The sequence below is a fragment of the Danio aesculapii genome, chromosome 12, assembly GCF_903798145.1.
Source record: "Danio aesculapii chromosome 12, fDanAes4.1, whole genome shotgun sequence".
Taxonomy (NCBI): Eukaryota; Metazoa; Chordata; class Actinopteri; order Cypriniformes; family Danionidae; genus Danio; species Danio aesculapii.
The window spans coordinates 3,566,229-3,585,130 of NC_079446.1; the positions used below are offsets into that span (position 1 = coordinate 3,566,229).

Sequence of the window (18,902 nt, forward strand, 5' to 3'; positions counted from 1 at the left end):
TAGCACTGCTGCCTCACTGCAACAAGGTTGCTGGATTGAGTCCCAGCCGGGTCAGTTGGCATTTCTGTGTGGAGTTTGCATGTTCTCCCTATGTTGGCGTGTGTTTCCTGCGGGTGCTCTGGTTTCCCCCGCAGTACAAACACATGCGCTCTAGGGGAATTGAATAAGCTAATATGGCCATAGTGTATGAGTGTGTGTGAAGGAGTGTGTACTGGTGTTTCCCAGTACTGGGTTGTGGCTGGAAGGGCATTTCATGCATAAAACATATGCTGAATAAGTTGGCAGTTCATTCTGCTGTGGCGACCTCTGATAAATAAAGGAACTAAGCCGAATGAAATTGAATGAATGAAAGCTTGGCTCTTTTGTAGTGAGATCGTGTACTAAGACTAGCAGAAAATGAAAAGCTGCTATTTGCTAGGCCGATTTGGCAAAAAGCTTTGGTGTATAAACCAAGGAACTTTGCAAGGAACATACCACTGCTGCACCAGACCCAATGAAATAGTCCCAAGAGGGTGTACAGAGCTGTGTAATATCACTGTACCTGCTGCAGCCAGGGTATGGCAGCAAAATTCCTTGATAATTAATTTCATTCATTTTCCTTCAGCTAAATCCCTGACTTATCAGGAGTCGCCACAGCAGAATGAACCGCCAACTATTCCAGCATATGTTATACACAGCGGAAGCCCTTTCAACCGCAACCCAGTACTGGGAAACACTCATTCACACACATACGCATGTGTTTGGACTGTGGGGGAAACCGGAGCACCTGGAGGAAACCCACGCCAACATGGGGAGAACATGCAAACTCCACAGAGAAATGCCAACTGGCCCAGCCGGGACTCGAACCAGCGACTTTCTTCCATAATTGCTTACAATTAAACTCTATTTTGATTTTTTTTAGCAAGATGCTAATGGTCTAATCCGATTCAATGATCTATGCTAAGCTAAGCTAAGATAAAAGTGCTTCTGTCAAACCCAGCAATTGGCTGAATGGGTTTAAAATTGGTAAAACTCATCTCTACCTGTAGGGAAGTAGTAAAATGAGCCTATTTACATAAAAAAAGTGCTGTGTTCCCTAAAAAGCGCATTTATAAAACTCAAAACTGATCTTACTTGAGCAACATGAAGTGCAGCTTTTACATTGACATTGAAAGACCTGCGAAAGCAATCACAAATGCAGTCAGCTTATTTATAGCAAAAAATATGCTTTTCTTACTTAAATTTTTGGTCTTGTTTCTAGTCCAAACATCTAAAAATTCTTAAATCAAGAAGCATTTTCCAGACAAGCAACAAATAATGTCTTGTTTTCAGAAATAATACGCCAAAATTAAGTGAGTTTATCCCTAAAACAAGCAAAATAATCTGCCAATGGGGTGAGAAACATGATCTTGTTTTTCGTTTTGGCATAAGATTATTTTGCTTACCCCATTGGCAGATTTAGCTTGTTTTAAGGACAAAAAAACTCACTTAATTTTTGCGTATTATTTCTCAAAACAAGACAATAAGTTTTGCTCATCTAGAAAACGCATCGTGATTTAATCATTTTTAGACATTTGGACCAGAAACAAGAATAAATCTAAATCAAAAAAGCATTTATTTACATCATAACACAAATTATAATGATGAGTTATAATGAGTGAGTGATATTTCAAAGCCTTACATGTCAAACTGATCTGGCGTGACTTCAAGGAAGGGCTGAAGTTTTGCGCAGGCTGCATTGTTCACGAGAAGATCCACCGGGCCAACATTATTCAGCACCTCCTCGGTGGCGTCCCAATCCGACAGGTCCACGCATACCGGCTTAATGGAGGGACACTGGGGATCAAACACATCAGAGATTTTCCATTGTCACGCTCGGCATCAATGAGACCTATAAGGCATAAAGGAGCAGCAGGCTCTCTTGGTATGCAGATGCACGCTGGAGGAGAATAGATATGCAGGGTTTTTGTTTAGGAGATGAGTTGGAGTGTGACTGAGGGGTCATTACCTCCTGCACTAGGCTATCCAGGTCAGCTTTGGTGCGTGTGACAGCCGTGACCTCTGACCCACAGCGTGCCAGAGCCAGAGCGGTGGCCCGTCCAATCCCTGAAGATATTGAGAAAGTATCATTAAGCAACCAGGCTAATTTGGAATGTGCAAAGCATAACATATAAGGAATAACTGAGGATGGGCTGATGACCTTAGGTGTGCATTATTTTCTAATAATTCAATGGACTGTAGTCAATTTTTATGCTTGTACTACAGTTACCACACCTTTAGATGTTGTATTTTAGTATATTTGTCAGGGGTTTGGCCTCAAACTGCTCCTGTGTGTAGGACTACTTTCTTACAATTCTCATTCAAAGCCTTTTGTTGTGTTTTGATGTGATTTTTGACTGTTGTAGCTGTGAAATAACTAAATTCAATCAGCGTAGTGCTAACTATGGAAACTATTGAGGTCAAAACCTGCCGGAACTACATTAGTTGTGCATTTATCTGACAATAACTGCACACCTTAGAATGTTCATAAGCCAATCAGAATCAAGCATTCTTCAGCACTGAATTATTAATTATGCAAATGACGATTGCAGAGTGAAAGCATTGCTCCAAATCTAAGTGTTAATATATATATAATATATATATATATATATATATTATATATATATATATATATATATATATATATATATATATATATATATAGAAGATATTTATGTACAAGGCATTTTACACTTATGTCATCATGACTATCAAATTAACTCAATTAGCATGGTGGCTGAAACATTAAACAATTAAATATTTAATCTTGCTTAATCCACAGTTTGTTCATATTCACGGCTACTCCAAATTAGGAACTCCAACCTACAATTGCAAACTTTACTTGCATATGAACAACATCGTTTGAGTATTTCATACTGTATATACAATTAACAAAGGCATAACTGTAAAAACAAAACTTGTGCATCATAGCGGATAATATTTAGACAATTTTAGAGTTGATTTGTATATTTTATCTCAAATGGTGTCAGTTTAATTCAATTAAGTTATTACAGTGTATCCAATATACTGAAAATATGGATTCAGTACAGTATATAAAATCAACAAAGGCATAACTGTAAAAAACAAAGATTGTGCATCATAGACAATAATATTAAGACAATTTTAGAGTTGATTTGAATATTTTATCTCAAATGGTGTCAGAGGTTAATTGACTTTTACCATTTTTACAATAAAAGATATTTTAAAATAAATAAAGTGCTAATTCCAAAAACTGAGTCTTGTGCAATGAGCCGGATGTTTGAACATTTTGGTACTGGTTTTATTGTATAGTTTAATATGGTTGAATTGTTTAATTCATGTGGTTGATTTTTTTTTTATCGCGAAATTAAGCCTTGTGTAACATAAAGGGCACATATTTATGCCTATCCGACCAATTTCTGGCTCAAACTATAACAGGAGCAAAGAAATTAATTGGCTTGAAACCGATCGTCTAATCAATGAATGTCAAACGTCAAACTAACTTTACCGCGGTGCAGCACTAGAGTGGAGGGACTTTTAGTTTTACAGTGATTTTTTCTCCTTTCAAATGGGATCTTCAGTCATTAACGTAAATGCATGTAAAAGAGGAACCAGGACATTCTTCAAAAATTCTCCATTTATATTAGACGGGACACATTAAAGACACGACATTGTGAACTGTATCTTTAATATCAACACTAACCTTTGCCAGCTCCAGTCACCAAAGCACGCTTTCCTCTAAAGGAAATCTCCATTCTTCCTTTATCCAGGCACACAAACAGCTGCAAAATACTCGAGCGAAACTGAAAGCAGACCGTCTAATCAGTCGTTATTAAACTTTTTGACTCTTTACGTACCTCAGGTTTCAACCTGTTGTTTGTTTGGCTAGTCAGTGAACGGAGCGAAGTTCACTCGAGTGAAGCTGCACAGTAAAAACTCAACTGTCAACAAAGTAAATGTTTTCTCAGATGAGCAGATCACATAACGTGAAATTGTTATTGAGGTGTTGATCAGCTGCGGTCTTCTTCTGCGAAAGAAAATGTGGCGTAATTTATGCTAACACAATTTGGCTCTAGCATAGCTAACTTCATCCTCGTTGCTGCACACCAGAGTTATTTCTGGCTTCACACAATATTAGTTGAATAGTTAGCGAGTGAAAATCAACAGAAGATAATTTACTTAAACATTAAGCTAGATTTATACGTGGTTCTTCCCATGTGAAGACTCGTTCAGACTGTGAGTCCAAATCCGATTTAAATGACACGGTTTAACAGTATGAAAACCAGAATTAAGGTTATTCAGGTAATTCAATTGGTAGGCCTACCCCAAATGTAGACTAAGTATAGCCTATTTTGAAATGCACCATAACAAATTCCACATTTTTAAAAGATATTTGTTATAAGCCTATTAATAAATTCTGTTTAGAATTTAGCCTATACATTTTTTTATTTTGTTTAATTACCAAACAAGTGGTTCTAATCATTCTACAGAAATTCATTTTTATTATTTATTTTATTATAATAATTTTTTTTTACAAAAACTGCACAGAAATTATAAACCAACCTTATAACCTAGGCTGGTTGGCTGATTTTAGCTGGTCGACCAGTCTGGTTTTAGAGGGATTTTGGCCATTCCAGTTTTCCAGCCTGGTCTTAGCTGGTCAGGCTGGGAGATGACCAGCTAAAACCAGCTTGACCATCCTAGCCAGGCTGGGAGCCCAGCCAAAGCAGCTATGTCCAGCTTAAACCAGGCTGGTCAAGCTGGTTTTAGCTGGTCATTTTCCAGCCTGACCCTATAGTATCTGGATACAGCCTTTATGATGCATGCTGAGATTGCATTTCATGGCGATGCAATATCAGACCCAATGCACTCATTGTAGCTAGAGATGCCACTGTGACTGGTAGGGTTAGGTGAGCCCATTAAAAAGCATTGCATGCAGCTCAGTTTGTACTGCACCAAGTCTGCGGCCAGACCTCTCTCACCTGACCAGCTAAGAACAGTCTGGAAATGGCCAAAACAGCTCTAAAACCAGGCTGGTCGACCAGCTAAAACCAGCTTATGCTGGTTTAAGCTGTTTTTTTTTTTTTAGCAGTGATACGTTTTTCTAACAAATAAATAGTCCACAAATTCAGACTGACCCTGCTTCTAACTGGTCTGAACTTGTTAAGTACTGTAGTTTTTTTATTACAATTACAAAAAAAAGGACAACTATTATTACTGTTATTTTTTGTGTGCACATTGATTGCCAGTTGTATTTCCATTAACACATGCTGTGATTAAACTATGCTTAGTGTAACAAAGCCACAGCTAATTTGATTGTTACGATAATTTAACTACAATAAACAACCATGTTTTTATTATTATTATTATTATTATTATTATTATTATTATTATTATTTGTAGTTAAACTATGGTAAATTCTCAGAAGGCAAAATAAGAACTAAATATCTAATGAGTACAAAATAAAAGGCACATAACAAAACATACATCATAACAACTATAAAACACAAGTCCCTACTGCAACAAATATAGTTGAATTAAAATACCTACTAAAGTGGCTGGTGATTGTATGCTACATCCCATGAACTGCGAGAAACTGTTTTGGGTTTAAATGAATCATGCATACACGTACATCTGCATAATAAATACATTTATTAAAAACCAAAATCATACTTTACAACCTTATCAGTTCGTCAGATAAAAAAAAAAAACAACTGCAAAAATAATCAGAGGTGCAAAAAGAACAGTCAATGATAGCATTTGGTAGTGTCAACGGAGAGCAGGCATGTTCAGAAAACATTGGGAAAAAGAGATCGTTTTGGCATGTTTACGCAAACCACTGGCCTGCAGTGAGGAACGTGTTTGTGCAAATATCAGAAGGATCATTTCAACACTTGTTTCCAATCTTTCAATAGAAATAACTCCATGTTAGAACATTTTTTATAGGAACCACAAAGAGCAATGGATGAATTAGCGAGATTTGGACTGATGCTTTTTGGTCTGTATATCTTCAATCCAGTCTTAAAGGGACAGTTCACCCAAAACTTAAAATTATTTACACACCTTTTATACTGCAGGGTTCCACACAACTCATTCATGTTGTCCCAACACAAATCAATTTAGTGGATTGAACATAAAACAATTAAGTTGTCCCCCCAAAAAACTCCAGAATTGTGTTGTTTCAGCTCGATTTAAGTAGATTTAGACTTGTTCCAAACCTGTTTGACTTTTTTTCTGTTGAACCCAAAAGGAGATATTTTGAAGAATGCATGAATTTTTTTACTATGAATGTCAATGGTTACATGCTTTCAGCATTCTTCAAAATATCTTCATTTATGTTCAACAGAAAAACAAAAGAAAAGGTTTAACACCACCTGAAAGTGAGTAAATGGTGCATTTTCAGTTTTGGGTATTAAATTATACCTTTAATACTTGACGCCAACCTGTAAATCAAGAGACATACCGAGTGCAAATGTCCTTCTGGATACACATAAAGTGTGGCCCATTCCAGTTATCATTTACTCACAAAATTCCATAATGGATTTGCTTTATTTCATGTAATAAAAAAAAAGAAAAAAAAGAAAGAAAAGATATTTCACAGAATGTTCATGCTGCTCTTTTTCGCACAATGAAAATTAAAGGGAAAAAAAGATGAAAATGCCATTATAACAGTCTCTATATGACTCTATATGACTCCCAAGTCTTCTGAATATCTGTGAGAAATTTCAGTTTCATAAAAACTCGTGGCCAACATGAACACACATGAGTTGTAACACATAAAATGCATCCATTCTTCCTTCACCTCATTCGTTCAGCAAGCCAGAAAGCCTCCATCCACAGGCAGCATCACTCCGTTGGTCATGGCACTCTTATCGCTGAGGAGGAAGAGGATGGAGTTCACCACATCCTCCACTTCTGAACGACACAGTGAGGAAGAAAGAAGAGCGGAGATCATTAAAGTGACTGTGGTTGCCACAATCTTTGCTAACTGCAGAGAGAAAAGCATAAAACGTAAGCATGTGCAACTTTATTCACATACACACTAGATATGCTCATATAAAGCACTATATTAGTCATATAGCCAATCACAACTGTTCAAATGTTTGTCACTGTAAAACAATCAAATAATAATCACTCCATAACAACATATATCTGACTTAATTTGCATTTTAAAGCTGACTTAATTTGCATAAGCACGATACTAAACAAAAGAGTTGACTTATTTACACTTTTGATGTATTAACAGCAGGGAATTTACTAAATATCTTCATTAAACATTTTATTTACTTGTTATAAAAGAAGAATTTTCACGCACAACCATCTCTAGGGTTTACAGAGAATGGTCAGAAAAAGAGGAAATATCCAGTGAGCGGCAGTTCTGTGGGCGCAAATGCCTTGTTGCACAACACGTCCAACATTGAGGCGGATGGGCTACAGCAGCAGAAGACCACACCGGGTGCCACTCCTGTAAGCTTAGAACAGGAAACTGAGGCTATGATTGGCACAGGCTCGCCAATATTGGACAATAAAGGACTGGAAAAACGTTGCCTGCTCTAATGAGTCTCGATGTCTGCTGCAACGTTCTGATGGTAGGGTCAGAATTTGGCGTCAACAACATGAAAGCTTAGGCTGGTGTTGTACTCCAATGGCCTCCACAGTCACCAGATCTCAATCCAATAGAGCACCTTTGGGATGTGGTGGAACGGGAGATTGACATCATGGATGTGCAGCCGACAAATCTGCAGCAACTGCGTGATGCTATCATGTCAATATGGAGCAAAATCTCAGAGGAATATTTCCAGTATCTTGTTGAATCTATGCCATGAAGGATTAAGGCAGTTCTAAAGGCAAAAGGGGGTCCAACCTGGCACTAGTTAGGTGTACCTAACAAAGTGGCCGGTGAGTGTATAAAGGTACACATATTCAACAAATATTTCAAAATATTGAAATCTATTCATTTTCAGCTATCTACAAATAACAAAAATGCACATATCTTTGAATAAATTGACATATACAGTACCTGCTCATATTTTTGGCCATATATTAAATTTATTTGTGGGCCCCAAAACAGACAATTCATTCACTCATTTTCTTTTCCAAACCAATTCACCTATTGCGCGCGTGTTTGGACTGTGGGGGAAACCGGAGCACCCAGAGGAAATGCACACAGCATGGGGAGAACATGATAACTCATGACAGATATGCCAACTGACCCAGCCGAGGCTCGAACCAGCGACCTTCTTTCTGTGAGGCGACAGTGCTAACCACTGCGCTGCCAACAGACAATTCATTATTGTTAATTATTCTTAGACGATGAATCATCAGCCAAATTTCATATCATGACAACTCTAATGTCAGCCAGAGTTACTGTACAGAAATATACTTTCATGTACTCTACTTAAAGAGACAGTTCACCAAAAAATGTACATTCTGTCATCATTTACTCACTCTTCACTTTTCACAAACCTGTTTGACTTTCTTTATTCTGTTCAACACAAAAAAAGACGTTTTGAAGAATGTTGGAAACCAGTAACCATTGACTTCCATAGTGTTGGCTGCTCCTACTATGGAGGTCAATAGTAACAGCTTTCACTTGAGGGCGAGTAAATAGTGATGAAATGTTTATTTTTAGATGAAATACCCCTTTAACTGACATCAGGGGACATTCATGTAGAAACATAATTAATCTCCCTGAAACGCAGAACAAAGCCCGGAGACTTGACTGTGTGAAACGTTGACCTACAAACCCGGGACCGGCTTACCTGCAAATTTGCCCAGTGGGATGCGTGATGTCATGCTTCGGGCTTTTTCTGGGTCGCTCCATCCAATCTTTCCCCTCTCCGTCATCACCACCGTCGGGTTCACCGAATTCACTCTGATCTGTGCAGGTCAGATTACATAAAGCACAGAACAGTTATTTATAAACCAAGTCAGACAATTAAAGACTGGACTTAAAAAGAAAAAAGAAAACTGGCAAATTAATAAAAAAGATTTAAACAGAGAGAACACACAAATAAAACTGGCCATATTTTTAAGATTCATTTTCAATAATATAAATGCCATATATACACTAAAGTGGGTAAAAAAAGGTTACAAATGTAATCTAACTTTAGTAAGTTAGTAAGTTCTTGTTAATACTAATAATTTTAATAATAATTTTATTAATAATAATAATTATTATTATTGTTATTATTATTATTATTAATGTTGTTGTTGTTGTTGTTATACACTAAACACTAAAATGTGTTAAAAAAAAAAAAAGGTTACAAATGTAATCTAACTTTGTAGATACCACTTAGTAAGTTCTTGTTTATACTAATACAACTAATTTTAATAATAATAATAACAATAAAAAATTGAAGAGTCATTTGGTTGAACATTTTTGGGAGTTTTTTTTTTCTCCATGGTGTTAAAACAGAATATTCCCGAATGTCCAAAACTTTGTCTTCTAAATATTTTTCCTGTTGCAAGCTCTTTTACTAGCTCAGATAAGAAATAATGAATTTTCTGTTTATTACATGCAAAACCTATAATAGATCGTTATTGGAAAAACACAGAAGCCCTCATTTTAATCAATGGTTGTAAGAATTGTCTCATTGTTTGGCTTTAGATAAGTTAAAGTATATAGTCAAGAGAAAACCTGAAAAGTTTTTCAAAGTCTGGAAAGCCCTTTGTAGGATTTCTGAAGGAAGCTGATGCAAATCTTTTCTCTGTATCTTGTATCACCTGCTGTTGATAAACAATTGTTGTTATATGATATACCTATATAATGTATGTGTATGTGTGTATATATATATATATGTGTGTGTGTGTGTGTGTGTGTGTGTGTGTGTGTGTGTGTGTGTGTGTGTGTGTGTATATATATATATATATATATATATATATATATATATATATATATATATATATATATATATATATATATATAAAAACATATATATATATATATATATATATATATATATATATATATATATATATATATATATATATACATACACATATACATATACACATATACATATATATATGTGTATATATATATATATATATATATATATATATATATATATATATATATATATATATATATATGTGTATATATATATATATATATATATGTGTGTGTGTATATATATATATATATGTGTATATATATATATGTAACATCAAAAGTCGACAGAGCAGAGATCAACATCCCATAATGCAATTCACGACCGTGAATAAACAGAAAACACTTGTTTTTTTTAACCTAGGCTACCATACGTAGACTAATAATCATAATTCACAGATGACAAGCATTGCAATTTGAGGTATTCGATTAATGTAGACGTTTGTCAGCTCGATGACACATGAATGTGGAAATACTTTGCCAAGACTGTCAAGATCTGCGCTGTTAATCCAATCAGGAAGAGAAACAGGATGGTGAATATATTAACAAACATCCCAACCATCCAGCCAATAATTAACTGTCGCATAAATATGCATTATTTTCTGCCAGCAATTACATCCACTGATTACAGAGCAGTTCTCCACACACACCCCATCATTTCATCACCCATATGAGAGATTAGCAAACAGATTTTATATGTTTAAGAGGGTGGTTGTTGATTGGCTGGGAGCCTCCTGGCCAGACCGTTCACCACAATATGCGATTTATTTTCTCAAAGCTGTAAACAACACACAACGAGCTCAATGTTGGATCGTTTCATAAGCATGGTCTGACAAAACTCAAGATTTAAAGAGGACCTATTATGCAAAAATCACTTTTATAAGGGGTTTAAACAGCTGTGTGTGGATAAATCCAGCTTCTAATGGTAAAATGTATTAATTCTATTGTTTCTGATCACACTTGATATAAACAGTCTGCAGAAACACTTTGATTGACATTCTCCCTTTGTACGTGTCATCAGAGGGGGAAAGCCCCGCCCACTAGTGACCATCTCTCCCTCATTAGCACACGACAATAGTTTTGTTTTTGAATCTGCCACTATGCTGACACACTGGCATCTGTAGCTCCGCCCTCTTAAAAAGAGCACAATCTCATTTGAATTTAAAGCGACGGTCACCAAAAACGGCCCCATTAGATCAAAGCCTTAAAGGGTCAGTTTAAGAGAGTTATAAAACATTATTTGTGGGATTTTTTGAGTTGAAACTTCACATACATACACTAGGGACATCAGAGACTTATTTTAGATCTTGTAAAATAGCGGATAATAGGTGAACTTTAATAAAAGGAAGTGTAAGGGATTCACCTGATGCGGCCCCAGCTCCAGCGCCATCACTTTGGTCAGCATGTCCAGTGCTGCTTTAGTGGCACCTTGACAAAACACATCCACAGTATTACTAAAAATAATAATAATAATAATAATAATAATAATAACAATAATAACAACAAGTTTGCTTTAAGATCTTTCTCCAGAAATGCCAGAATATCAGAGGCATTAACTTCTGGAATGTTTGATTAGGCGAGACTTATTTTTGAAGGATGCTTTAATGAAAATTATGACTTATTTCTTGTGTCCCACATATAGCTTAAGACAAAATTATTAGCCCTCCTGTGGAATTTTTAAAAATGTATTTATAATTATAATATATATTATAATTTTGTAATACATGTTAAATTTTTCTACATACAACTCACCGTGTACTGATAAAAAAAAAAATCCTATGTTTCTAAAGCGCGAGTCTAAATGCGATTAGGGCAAATAACACTTAAGCGATCATTTTGCTACCAATTCTGCTTGCACACTACACACATCAAAATTCAATTTGTGTATTACATTTTCGATTTAATTTTTCAAGTTATAAATCATTAAAATTAGTATGTAATTTACATTTTAAAGGGGACCTATAATGCAAAAATCACTTTTATAGGGGGTTTAAACAGTTGTGTGAATATAAGGAGGTCATCAAAAGAGGTAAGCCCCAACCACAAGTGATGATCTCTCCCTCATTAGCATAGGACTTTAGTCTTGTTTTTGAATCTGCCACTATGCTGACACATAGGCATCTGAAGCTCCGCCCTCTTTTGCACAATCTCATTTGAATTTAAAGCGACAGTCACCAAAATGGCACAATTAGGATCAAAGCCTAAAGGGGGCAGTTACAAAGAGTTATAAAACATTATTTGTGAGGTATTTTGACAGTCTGGAGACATCAGAAACTTATTTAACATCTTGTAAAAATAGCATAATAGGTCCCCTTTAAATGTAAATATGGCAAAATGTAAATTAGATAAAGGAAGTTTTGATATTGCACCAAACTTTGCATGTCATGCAGAATAAATAAAGAAATACATTGGCATTTTACATATTCCATTGCACTCAAAATACATTTTGCTGCTGATATGCTTGCATACAAACTTGTTTGAGTTTCTTCTGAACACAAAGGAAGATATACTGAAGAACACTTGAAAAAAAGCAGCCATTGTCTTCCATGGTATTACTTGTTCCTACTATAGAAGTCAATGATCTGCTCTTCCCCAACATTCTTCAGAATATCTTGTTTTTTTGTTTTAGAAACTAGGTTTTTGGATGAACTGTGCTTTTAAACGACATGCTTGTTGACAGGCCTGGTACAATAATTGGTAAATGCGATCAGATTGGACATCTGAACTGTGTGTCTCTGCACTCACAGTACACGGCATGATCCTTCAGGGCACACTGTGATGCCTGACTCGAGACGTTCACAATGGATCCTCCAGTTCCCCTGGCCTTCATACCCCGAGCCACGATCTACAACAAACACACAAGCAGCATTAAAAGAGAACTGCACTTTTTGGGGGAAGAAATTTCTCATTTTACAACTCTCCTCAAGTTCAACAGTTAAGGCTGATCATTTCTTAATCCAATAGTCTATCTCTGGGTCAGACGAGAGCACTTTTAGCTTAGCTTACCATAAGTCATTAAATCAGATTAGACCATTAGCATCTCACTCAAAAATGACTGAAGAGTTTTGATAATTTTCCAATTTAAAGCTTGGTTCGTAGGCGGTACGGTAACTCAGTGGTTAGCACTGCTGCCTCACCGCAAGAAGGTTGCTGGATTGAGTCCCAGCTGGGTCAGTTGGCATTTCTGTGTGAAGTTTGCATGTTCTCCTCGTGTTGGCGTGGGTTTCCTCCGGGTGCTCCGGTTTCCCCCGCAGTACAAACACATGCGCTATAGGGGAATTGAATAAACTAATATGGCCATAGTGTATGAGTGTGTGTGAAGGAGTGTGTACTGGTGTTTCCCAGTACTGGGTTGTGGCTGGAAGGGCATTCCATGCATAAAACATATGCTGGATAAGTTGGCAGTTCATTCTGCTGTGGCGACCTCTGATAAATAAAGGAACTAAGCCGAATGAAGTTGAATGAATGAAAGCTTGGCTCTTTTGTAGTGAGATCGTGTACTAAGACTAGCAGAAAATGAAAAGCTGCTATTTGCTAGGCCGATTTGGCAAAAAGCTTTGGTGTATAAACCAAGGAACTTTGCAAGGAACATACCACTGCTGCACCAGACCCAATGAAATAGTCCCAAGAGGGGTGTACAGAGCTGTGTAATATCACTGTACCTGCTGCAGCCAGGGTATGGCAGCAAAATTCCTTGATAGTTCCTTTCATTCATTCATTTTCCTTCAGCTAAAGCCCCGACTTATCAGCGGTCGCCACAGCAGAATGAACCGCCAACTATTCCAGCATATGTTATACACAGCGGATGCCCTTTCAGTCGCAACCCAGTACTGGGAAACACTCAATTACACACATGCGCATGTGTTTGGACTGTGGGGGAAACCGGAGCACCTGGAGGAAACCCACGCCAACACGGGGAGAACATGCAAACTCCACACAGAAATGCCAACTGGCCCAGCCGGGACTCAAACCAGCAACCTTCTTCCATAATTGCTTACAATTAAACTCTATTTAGATTTTTTTAGCGAGTGCTAATGGTCTAATCCAGGGATGGGCAAACTCGATCCTGGAGGGCCGGTGTCCCTGCATAGTTTTGCACCAACCCTAATCAAACACACCTGCTTGTAGCTTTCTAGTGATCTTGAAGACACTAATTAGGGTGTTCAGGTGTGTTTGATTAGTGTTGGAGCAAAACTCTGCAGGGACACCGGCCCTCGAGGATCGAGTTTGCCCATGCCTGGTCTAATCCGATTCAATGATCTATGCTAAGCTAAGCTAAGCCAAAAGTGCTTCTGTTAAAACCCAGCAATTGGCTGAATGGGTTTAAAATTAGTAAAACTCATCTCTACCTGTAGGGGAGTAGTAAAATGAGCCTATTTACATAAAAAAGTGGTGTGTTCCTTAAAAAGTGCATTTATAAAACTCAAAACTGATCTTACTTGAGCAACATGAAGTGCAGCTTTTACATTGACATTGAAAGACCTGCGAAAGCAATCACAAATGCAGTCAGCTTATTTATATACAATGCAAAAAAATGCTTTTCTTACTTAAATTTTTGGTCTTGTTTCTAGTCCAAACATCTAAAAATTCTTAAATCAAGAAGCATTTTCCAGACAAGCAACAAATAATGTCTTGTTTTCAGAAATAATATGCCAAAATTAAGTGAGTTTATCCCTAAAACAAGCTAAATAATCTGCCAATGGGGTGAGAAACATGATCTTGTTTTTCGTTTTGGCATAAGATTATTTTGCTTACCCCATTGGCAGATTTAGCTTGTTTTAAAGAAAAAACTCACTTAATTTTTGCGTATTATTCCTCAAAACAAGACAATATGTTTTGCTCATCTAGAAAACGCTTCTTGATTTAATCATTTTTAGACATTTGGACCAGAAACAAGAATAAATCTAAATCAAAAAAGCATTTATTTACATCATAACACAAATTATAATGATGAGTTATAATGAGTGAGTGATATTTCAAAGCCTTACATGTCAAACTGATCTGGCGTGACTTCAAGGAAGGGCTGAAGTTTTGCGCAGGCTGCATTGTTCACGAGAAGATCCACCGGGCCAACATTATTCAGCGCCTCCTCGGTGGCGTCCCAATCCGACAGGTCCACGCATACCGGCTTAATGGAGGGACACTGGGGATCAAACACATCAGAGATTTTCCATTGTCTCGCTCGGCATCAATGAGACCTATAAGGCATAAAGGAGCAGCAGGCTCTCTTGGTATGCAGATGCACGCTGGAGGAGAATAGATATGCAGGGTTTTTGTTTAGGAGATGAGTTGGAGCGTGACTGAGAGGTCATTACCTCCTGCACTAGGCTATCCAGGTCAGCTTTGGTGCGTGTGACAGCCGTGACCTCTGACCCACAGCGTGCCAGAGCCAGAGCGGTGGCCCGTCCAATCCCTGAAGATATTGAGAAAGTATCATTAAGCAACCAGGCTAATTTGGAATGTGCAAAGCATAACATATAAGGAATAACTGAGGATGGACTGATGACCTTAGGTGTGTATTATTTTCTAATAATTCAATGGACTGAAGTCCATTTTTATACTTGTACTACAGTTACCACACCTTTAGATGTTGTATTTTAGTATATTTGTCAGGGGTTTGGCCTCAAACTGCTCCTGTGTGTAGGACTACTTTCTTACAATTCTCATTTAAAGCCTTTTGATGTGATTTATGACTGTTGTAGCTGTGAAATAACTAAATTCATTCAGCGTAGTGCTAACTATGGAAACTATTGAGGTCAAAACCTGCCGGAACTACATTAGTTGTGCATTTACCTGACAATAACCGCACACCTTAGAATGTTCATAAGCCAATCAGAATCAAGCACTCCACAGCACTGAAGTATTAATTTTGCAAATGAGGATTGCAGAGTAAATGCATTGCTCCAAATCTAAGTGTTTCTCTTTTTCATGCAAAAAAAATATATATATAGAAGATATTTATGTACAAGGCATTTTACACTTATGTCATCATGACTATCAAATTAACTCAATTAGCATGGTGGCTGAAACATTAAACAATTAAATATTTAATCTTGCTTAATCCACAGTTTGTTCATATTCACGACTACTCCAAATTAGGAACTCCAACCTACAATTGCAAACTTTACTTGCATATAAACAACATCGTTTGAGTATTTCATACTGTATATACAATCAACAAAGGCATAACTGTAAAAACAAAACTTGTGCATCATAGAGGATAATATTTAGACAATTTTAGAGTTGATTTGTATATTTTATTTCAAATGGCATCCTAGTTTAATTCATTTAAGTTTTTACAGTGTATCCGATATACTGAAAATATGGATTCAGTAGAGTATATAAAATCAAGAAAGGCATAACTGTAAAAAACAAAGATTGTGCATCATAAGGAATAATATTAAGACAATTTTAGAGTTGATTTGAATATTTTATCTCAAATGGTGTCAGTTTAATTGACTTTTACCATTTTTACAATAAAAGATATTTTAAAAATATTATAAAATAAATAAAGAGCTAATTCCAAAAACTGAGTCTTGTGCAATAAGCGGGATGTTTGAACATTTTGGTACTGGTTTTATTGTATAGTTTAATATGGTTGAATTGTTTAAAGAGCCCATATTATACATGAAATAGGGTCATATTTAGGTTGTAAGGGTCTCCAACAACAGTCTAATATGCATGCAAGGTCATAAAACACTTTCATGGTCTTATAATCTGCATTTATTTTTACCTAATTATCCCAACGACTCCCATATGAATCGTTCAGCGATTCATTTGTTCCCAACCCCCTCCTCAGCGCGAAGCTAATCTGCGCTGATTGGACCGATGACAGCCTGCTGCGATTGGTCGACAGTGACAGGCTTCAGCACGAGACAGAGTGAAATGCCCAGCTGGTAATCAACTATATAAAAGTAGTCACAGTGCACACGCGCTTCATAGTGTAAGGCTTTTTTCACACACACACACAACCCTCCTCAGAAGAACTGGGGAGATCGACGCGAGTCTCCTAGCCTCTCCCTCTCTCTCTCTCACACACACACACAACGCTCCTCAGAAGAACTAGGGAAAGCGACGCGAGTCTCTCTCTCTCTCTCTCACACACACACACACAACGCTCCTCAGAAAAACTAGGGAAAGCGACGCGAGTCTCTCTCTCTCTCTCTCTCTCTCTCTCTCCTCTCTCTCTCTCTCTCTCTCACTCACACACACACACACACACACACACACACACACACACACACACAACGCTCCTCAGAAGAACTAGGGAAAGCGACGCGAGTCTCCTGTCTCCTAGCCCCTAGGCGTCACAAACTCGACCTGTTCTTTTTCTCTCTCTCTCTCTCACACACACACACACACAAACACACACCCACACACACACATCACGCTCCTCCTCAGAACTAGGGAGATCGACACCTCTCCCGTCTCCTAGCTTACGATCGCCATAGCAACGACAAACGGAAGTGGAACGCGAGCTCACAAAAGCCTTTAACGTTAAATCCGTAAACAAAGCGGCACGCGTCGCGTTTTTAACGTGGCTTACATGTGATAAGAGAATATAAAGAGTAACCGCGTGTACTGTACCAGGTTAACAAGTAACAAAACACAATAAATACATAATTTGCAAGTTAAACGAGGCAACAATTTTAATCGCACTTACTTACACTAGTGAATAAACCTCAACCACTGACTCTTCACAGTTCACAACTCATCTTTGGGTAGAGACTGTCAATATTATCCATCTGAGCACAGCGTGACTTCATTCGACCGGCGGCGTCTGTGTGTGTGTGTGTCTAGTGTTTTTTCTGTGTTAGTGGGCGGGGCCGCAGGTTTCAAATCTCCCGGGTTTGCGCGCGTAACTACTGGCGAGGCTTGTGTTTCGTAGCCGCGTCATCGCGAAACACCTAATGACTCGTTATCAAGACGACTCGTTTGAAGCACTATGAGTCGACTCTTTTATAGATGAATCAATAGTTTTAAACACTGTACACTTACAGATTTAAGCCTTAGCTGGATATTTCACTTCACTTAGAGCTGTGTAACACACTACATGGAAGGGCATTTTCAAAAACCCATAATATGGGCTCTTTAATTCATATGGTTAATTTTTTTTAATCGAGAAATTAAGCCTTGTGTAACATAAAGGGCACATATTTATGCCTATCCGACCAATTTTTGGCTCAAACTATAACAGGAGCAAAGAATTTAATTGGCTTGAAACCGATCGTCTAATCAATGAATGTCAAACGCCAAACCAACTTTACCGCGGTGCAGCACTAGAGTGGAGGGACTTTTAGTTTTACAGTGATTTTTTTCTCCTTTATGGGATCTTCAGTCATTAACGTAAATGCATGTAAAAGAGTAACCAGGACATTCTTCAAAAATTCTCCATTTATATTAGACGGGACACATTAAAGACACGACATTGTGAACTGTATCTTTAATATCAATACTAACCTTTGCCAGCTCCAGTCACCAAAGCACGCTTTCCTCTAAAGGAAATCTCCATTCTTCCTTTATCCAGGCACACAAACAGCTGCAAAATACTCGAGCGAAACTGAAAGCACAGATTTAAAATTGAATTGTTAACGCTGTATGTGCGTTACTGAGGATAAACGACCGTCTAATCAGTCGTTATTAATATTTTGACTCTTTACGTACCTCAGGTTTCAACCTGTTGTTTGTTTGGCTAGTCAGTGAACGGAGCGAAGTTCACTCGAGTGAAGCTGCACAGTAAAAGCTCAACTGTCAACAAAGTAAATGTTTTCTCAGATGAGCAGATCACATAACGTGAAATTGTTATTGAGGTGTTGATCAGCTGCGGTCTTCTTCTGCGAAAGAAAATGTGGCGTAATTTATGCTAACACAATTTGGCTCTAGCATAGCTAACTTACTCCTCGTTACTGTACACCAGTGTTATTTCTGGCTTCACACAATATTGGTTGAATAGTTAGCGAATGAAAAATAAACAGAAGATAATTTACTTAAACATTAAGCTAGATTTATACGT

General features: G+C 37.3%; 2 protein-coding genes across 2 annotated transcripts in view; both read right to left on the bottom strand.

The window, feature by feature from the left end:
- dcxr (dicarbonyl/L-xylulose reductase) overlaps nt 1–4,099 on the bottom strand; it is a 12,913-nt gene extending 8,814 nt beyond the window's left edge. Inside the window, exons 1-5 of the mRNA XM_056470164.1 lie at nt 3,855–4,099; nt 3,701–3,800; nt 1,988–2,085; nt 1,661–1,815; nt 1,114–1,156 (exon numbers count right to left, since the gene is read on the bottom strand). Of these exons, the coding sequence (XP_056326139.1) occupies nt 1,114–1,156; nt 1,661–1,815; nt 1,988–2,085; nt 3,701–3,752 (348 nt within the window). The 5' untranslated portion in view covers nt 3,753–3,800; nt 3,855–4,099. The remainder of the gene's footprint in view (nt 1–1,113; nt 1,157–1,660; nt 1,816–1,987; nt 2,086–3,700; nt 3,801–3,854) is intronic.
- A 1,531-nt stretch (nt 4,100–5,630) lies between these two features.
- LOC130238177 (L-xylulose reductase-like) lies at nt 5,631–18,863 on the bottom strand. The gene is made up of 9 exons (XM_056469085.1): nt 18,554–18,863; nt 18,350–18,449; nt 15,205–15,302; nt 14,878–15,032; nt 14,329–14,371; nt 12,635–12,734; nt 11,253–11,317; nt 8,760–8,877; nt 5,631–6,912 (listed from the first exon to the last, which is right to left on the bottom strand). Exons 2-9 carry the CDS (start codon nt 18,399–18,401, stop codon nt 6,809–6,811), a joined length of 735 nt encoding a protein of 244 aa, XP_056325060.1. The 5' UTR covers nt 18,402–18,449; nt 18,554–18,863; the 3' UTR covers nt 5,631–6,808.
- Between the last annotated feature and the right edge of the window lie 39 nt (nt 18,864–18,902).

Excerpts from the sequence above, each read along its gene's own strand:
- LOC130238177 (XM_056469085.1), bottom strand. The coding sequence starts at position 18,401 with ATGGAGATTTCCTTTAGAGGAAAGCGTGCTTTGGTGACTGGAGCTGGC. Across the intron at positions 15,303-18,349 it reads GGTGACTGGAGCTGGCAAAG|GGATTGGACGGGCCACCGCT; the intron begins GTTAGTATTGAT and ends CAATATCTTCAG. Across the intron at positions 14,372-14,877 it reads ACGCCAGATCAGTTTGACAT|GTCTTTCAATGTCAATGTAA; the intron begins GTAAGGCTTTGA and ends TTGCTTTCGCAG.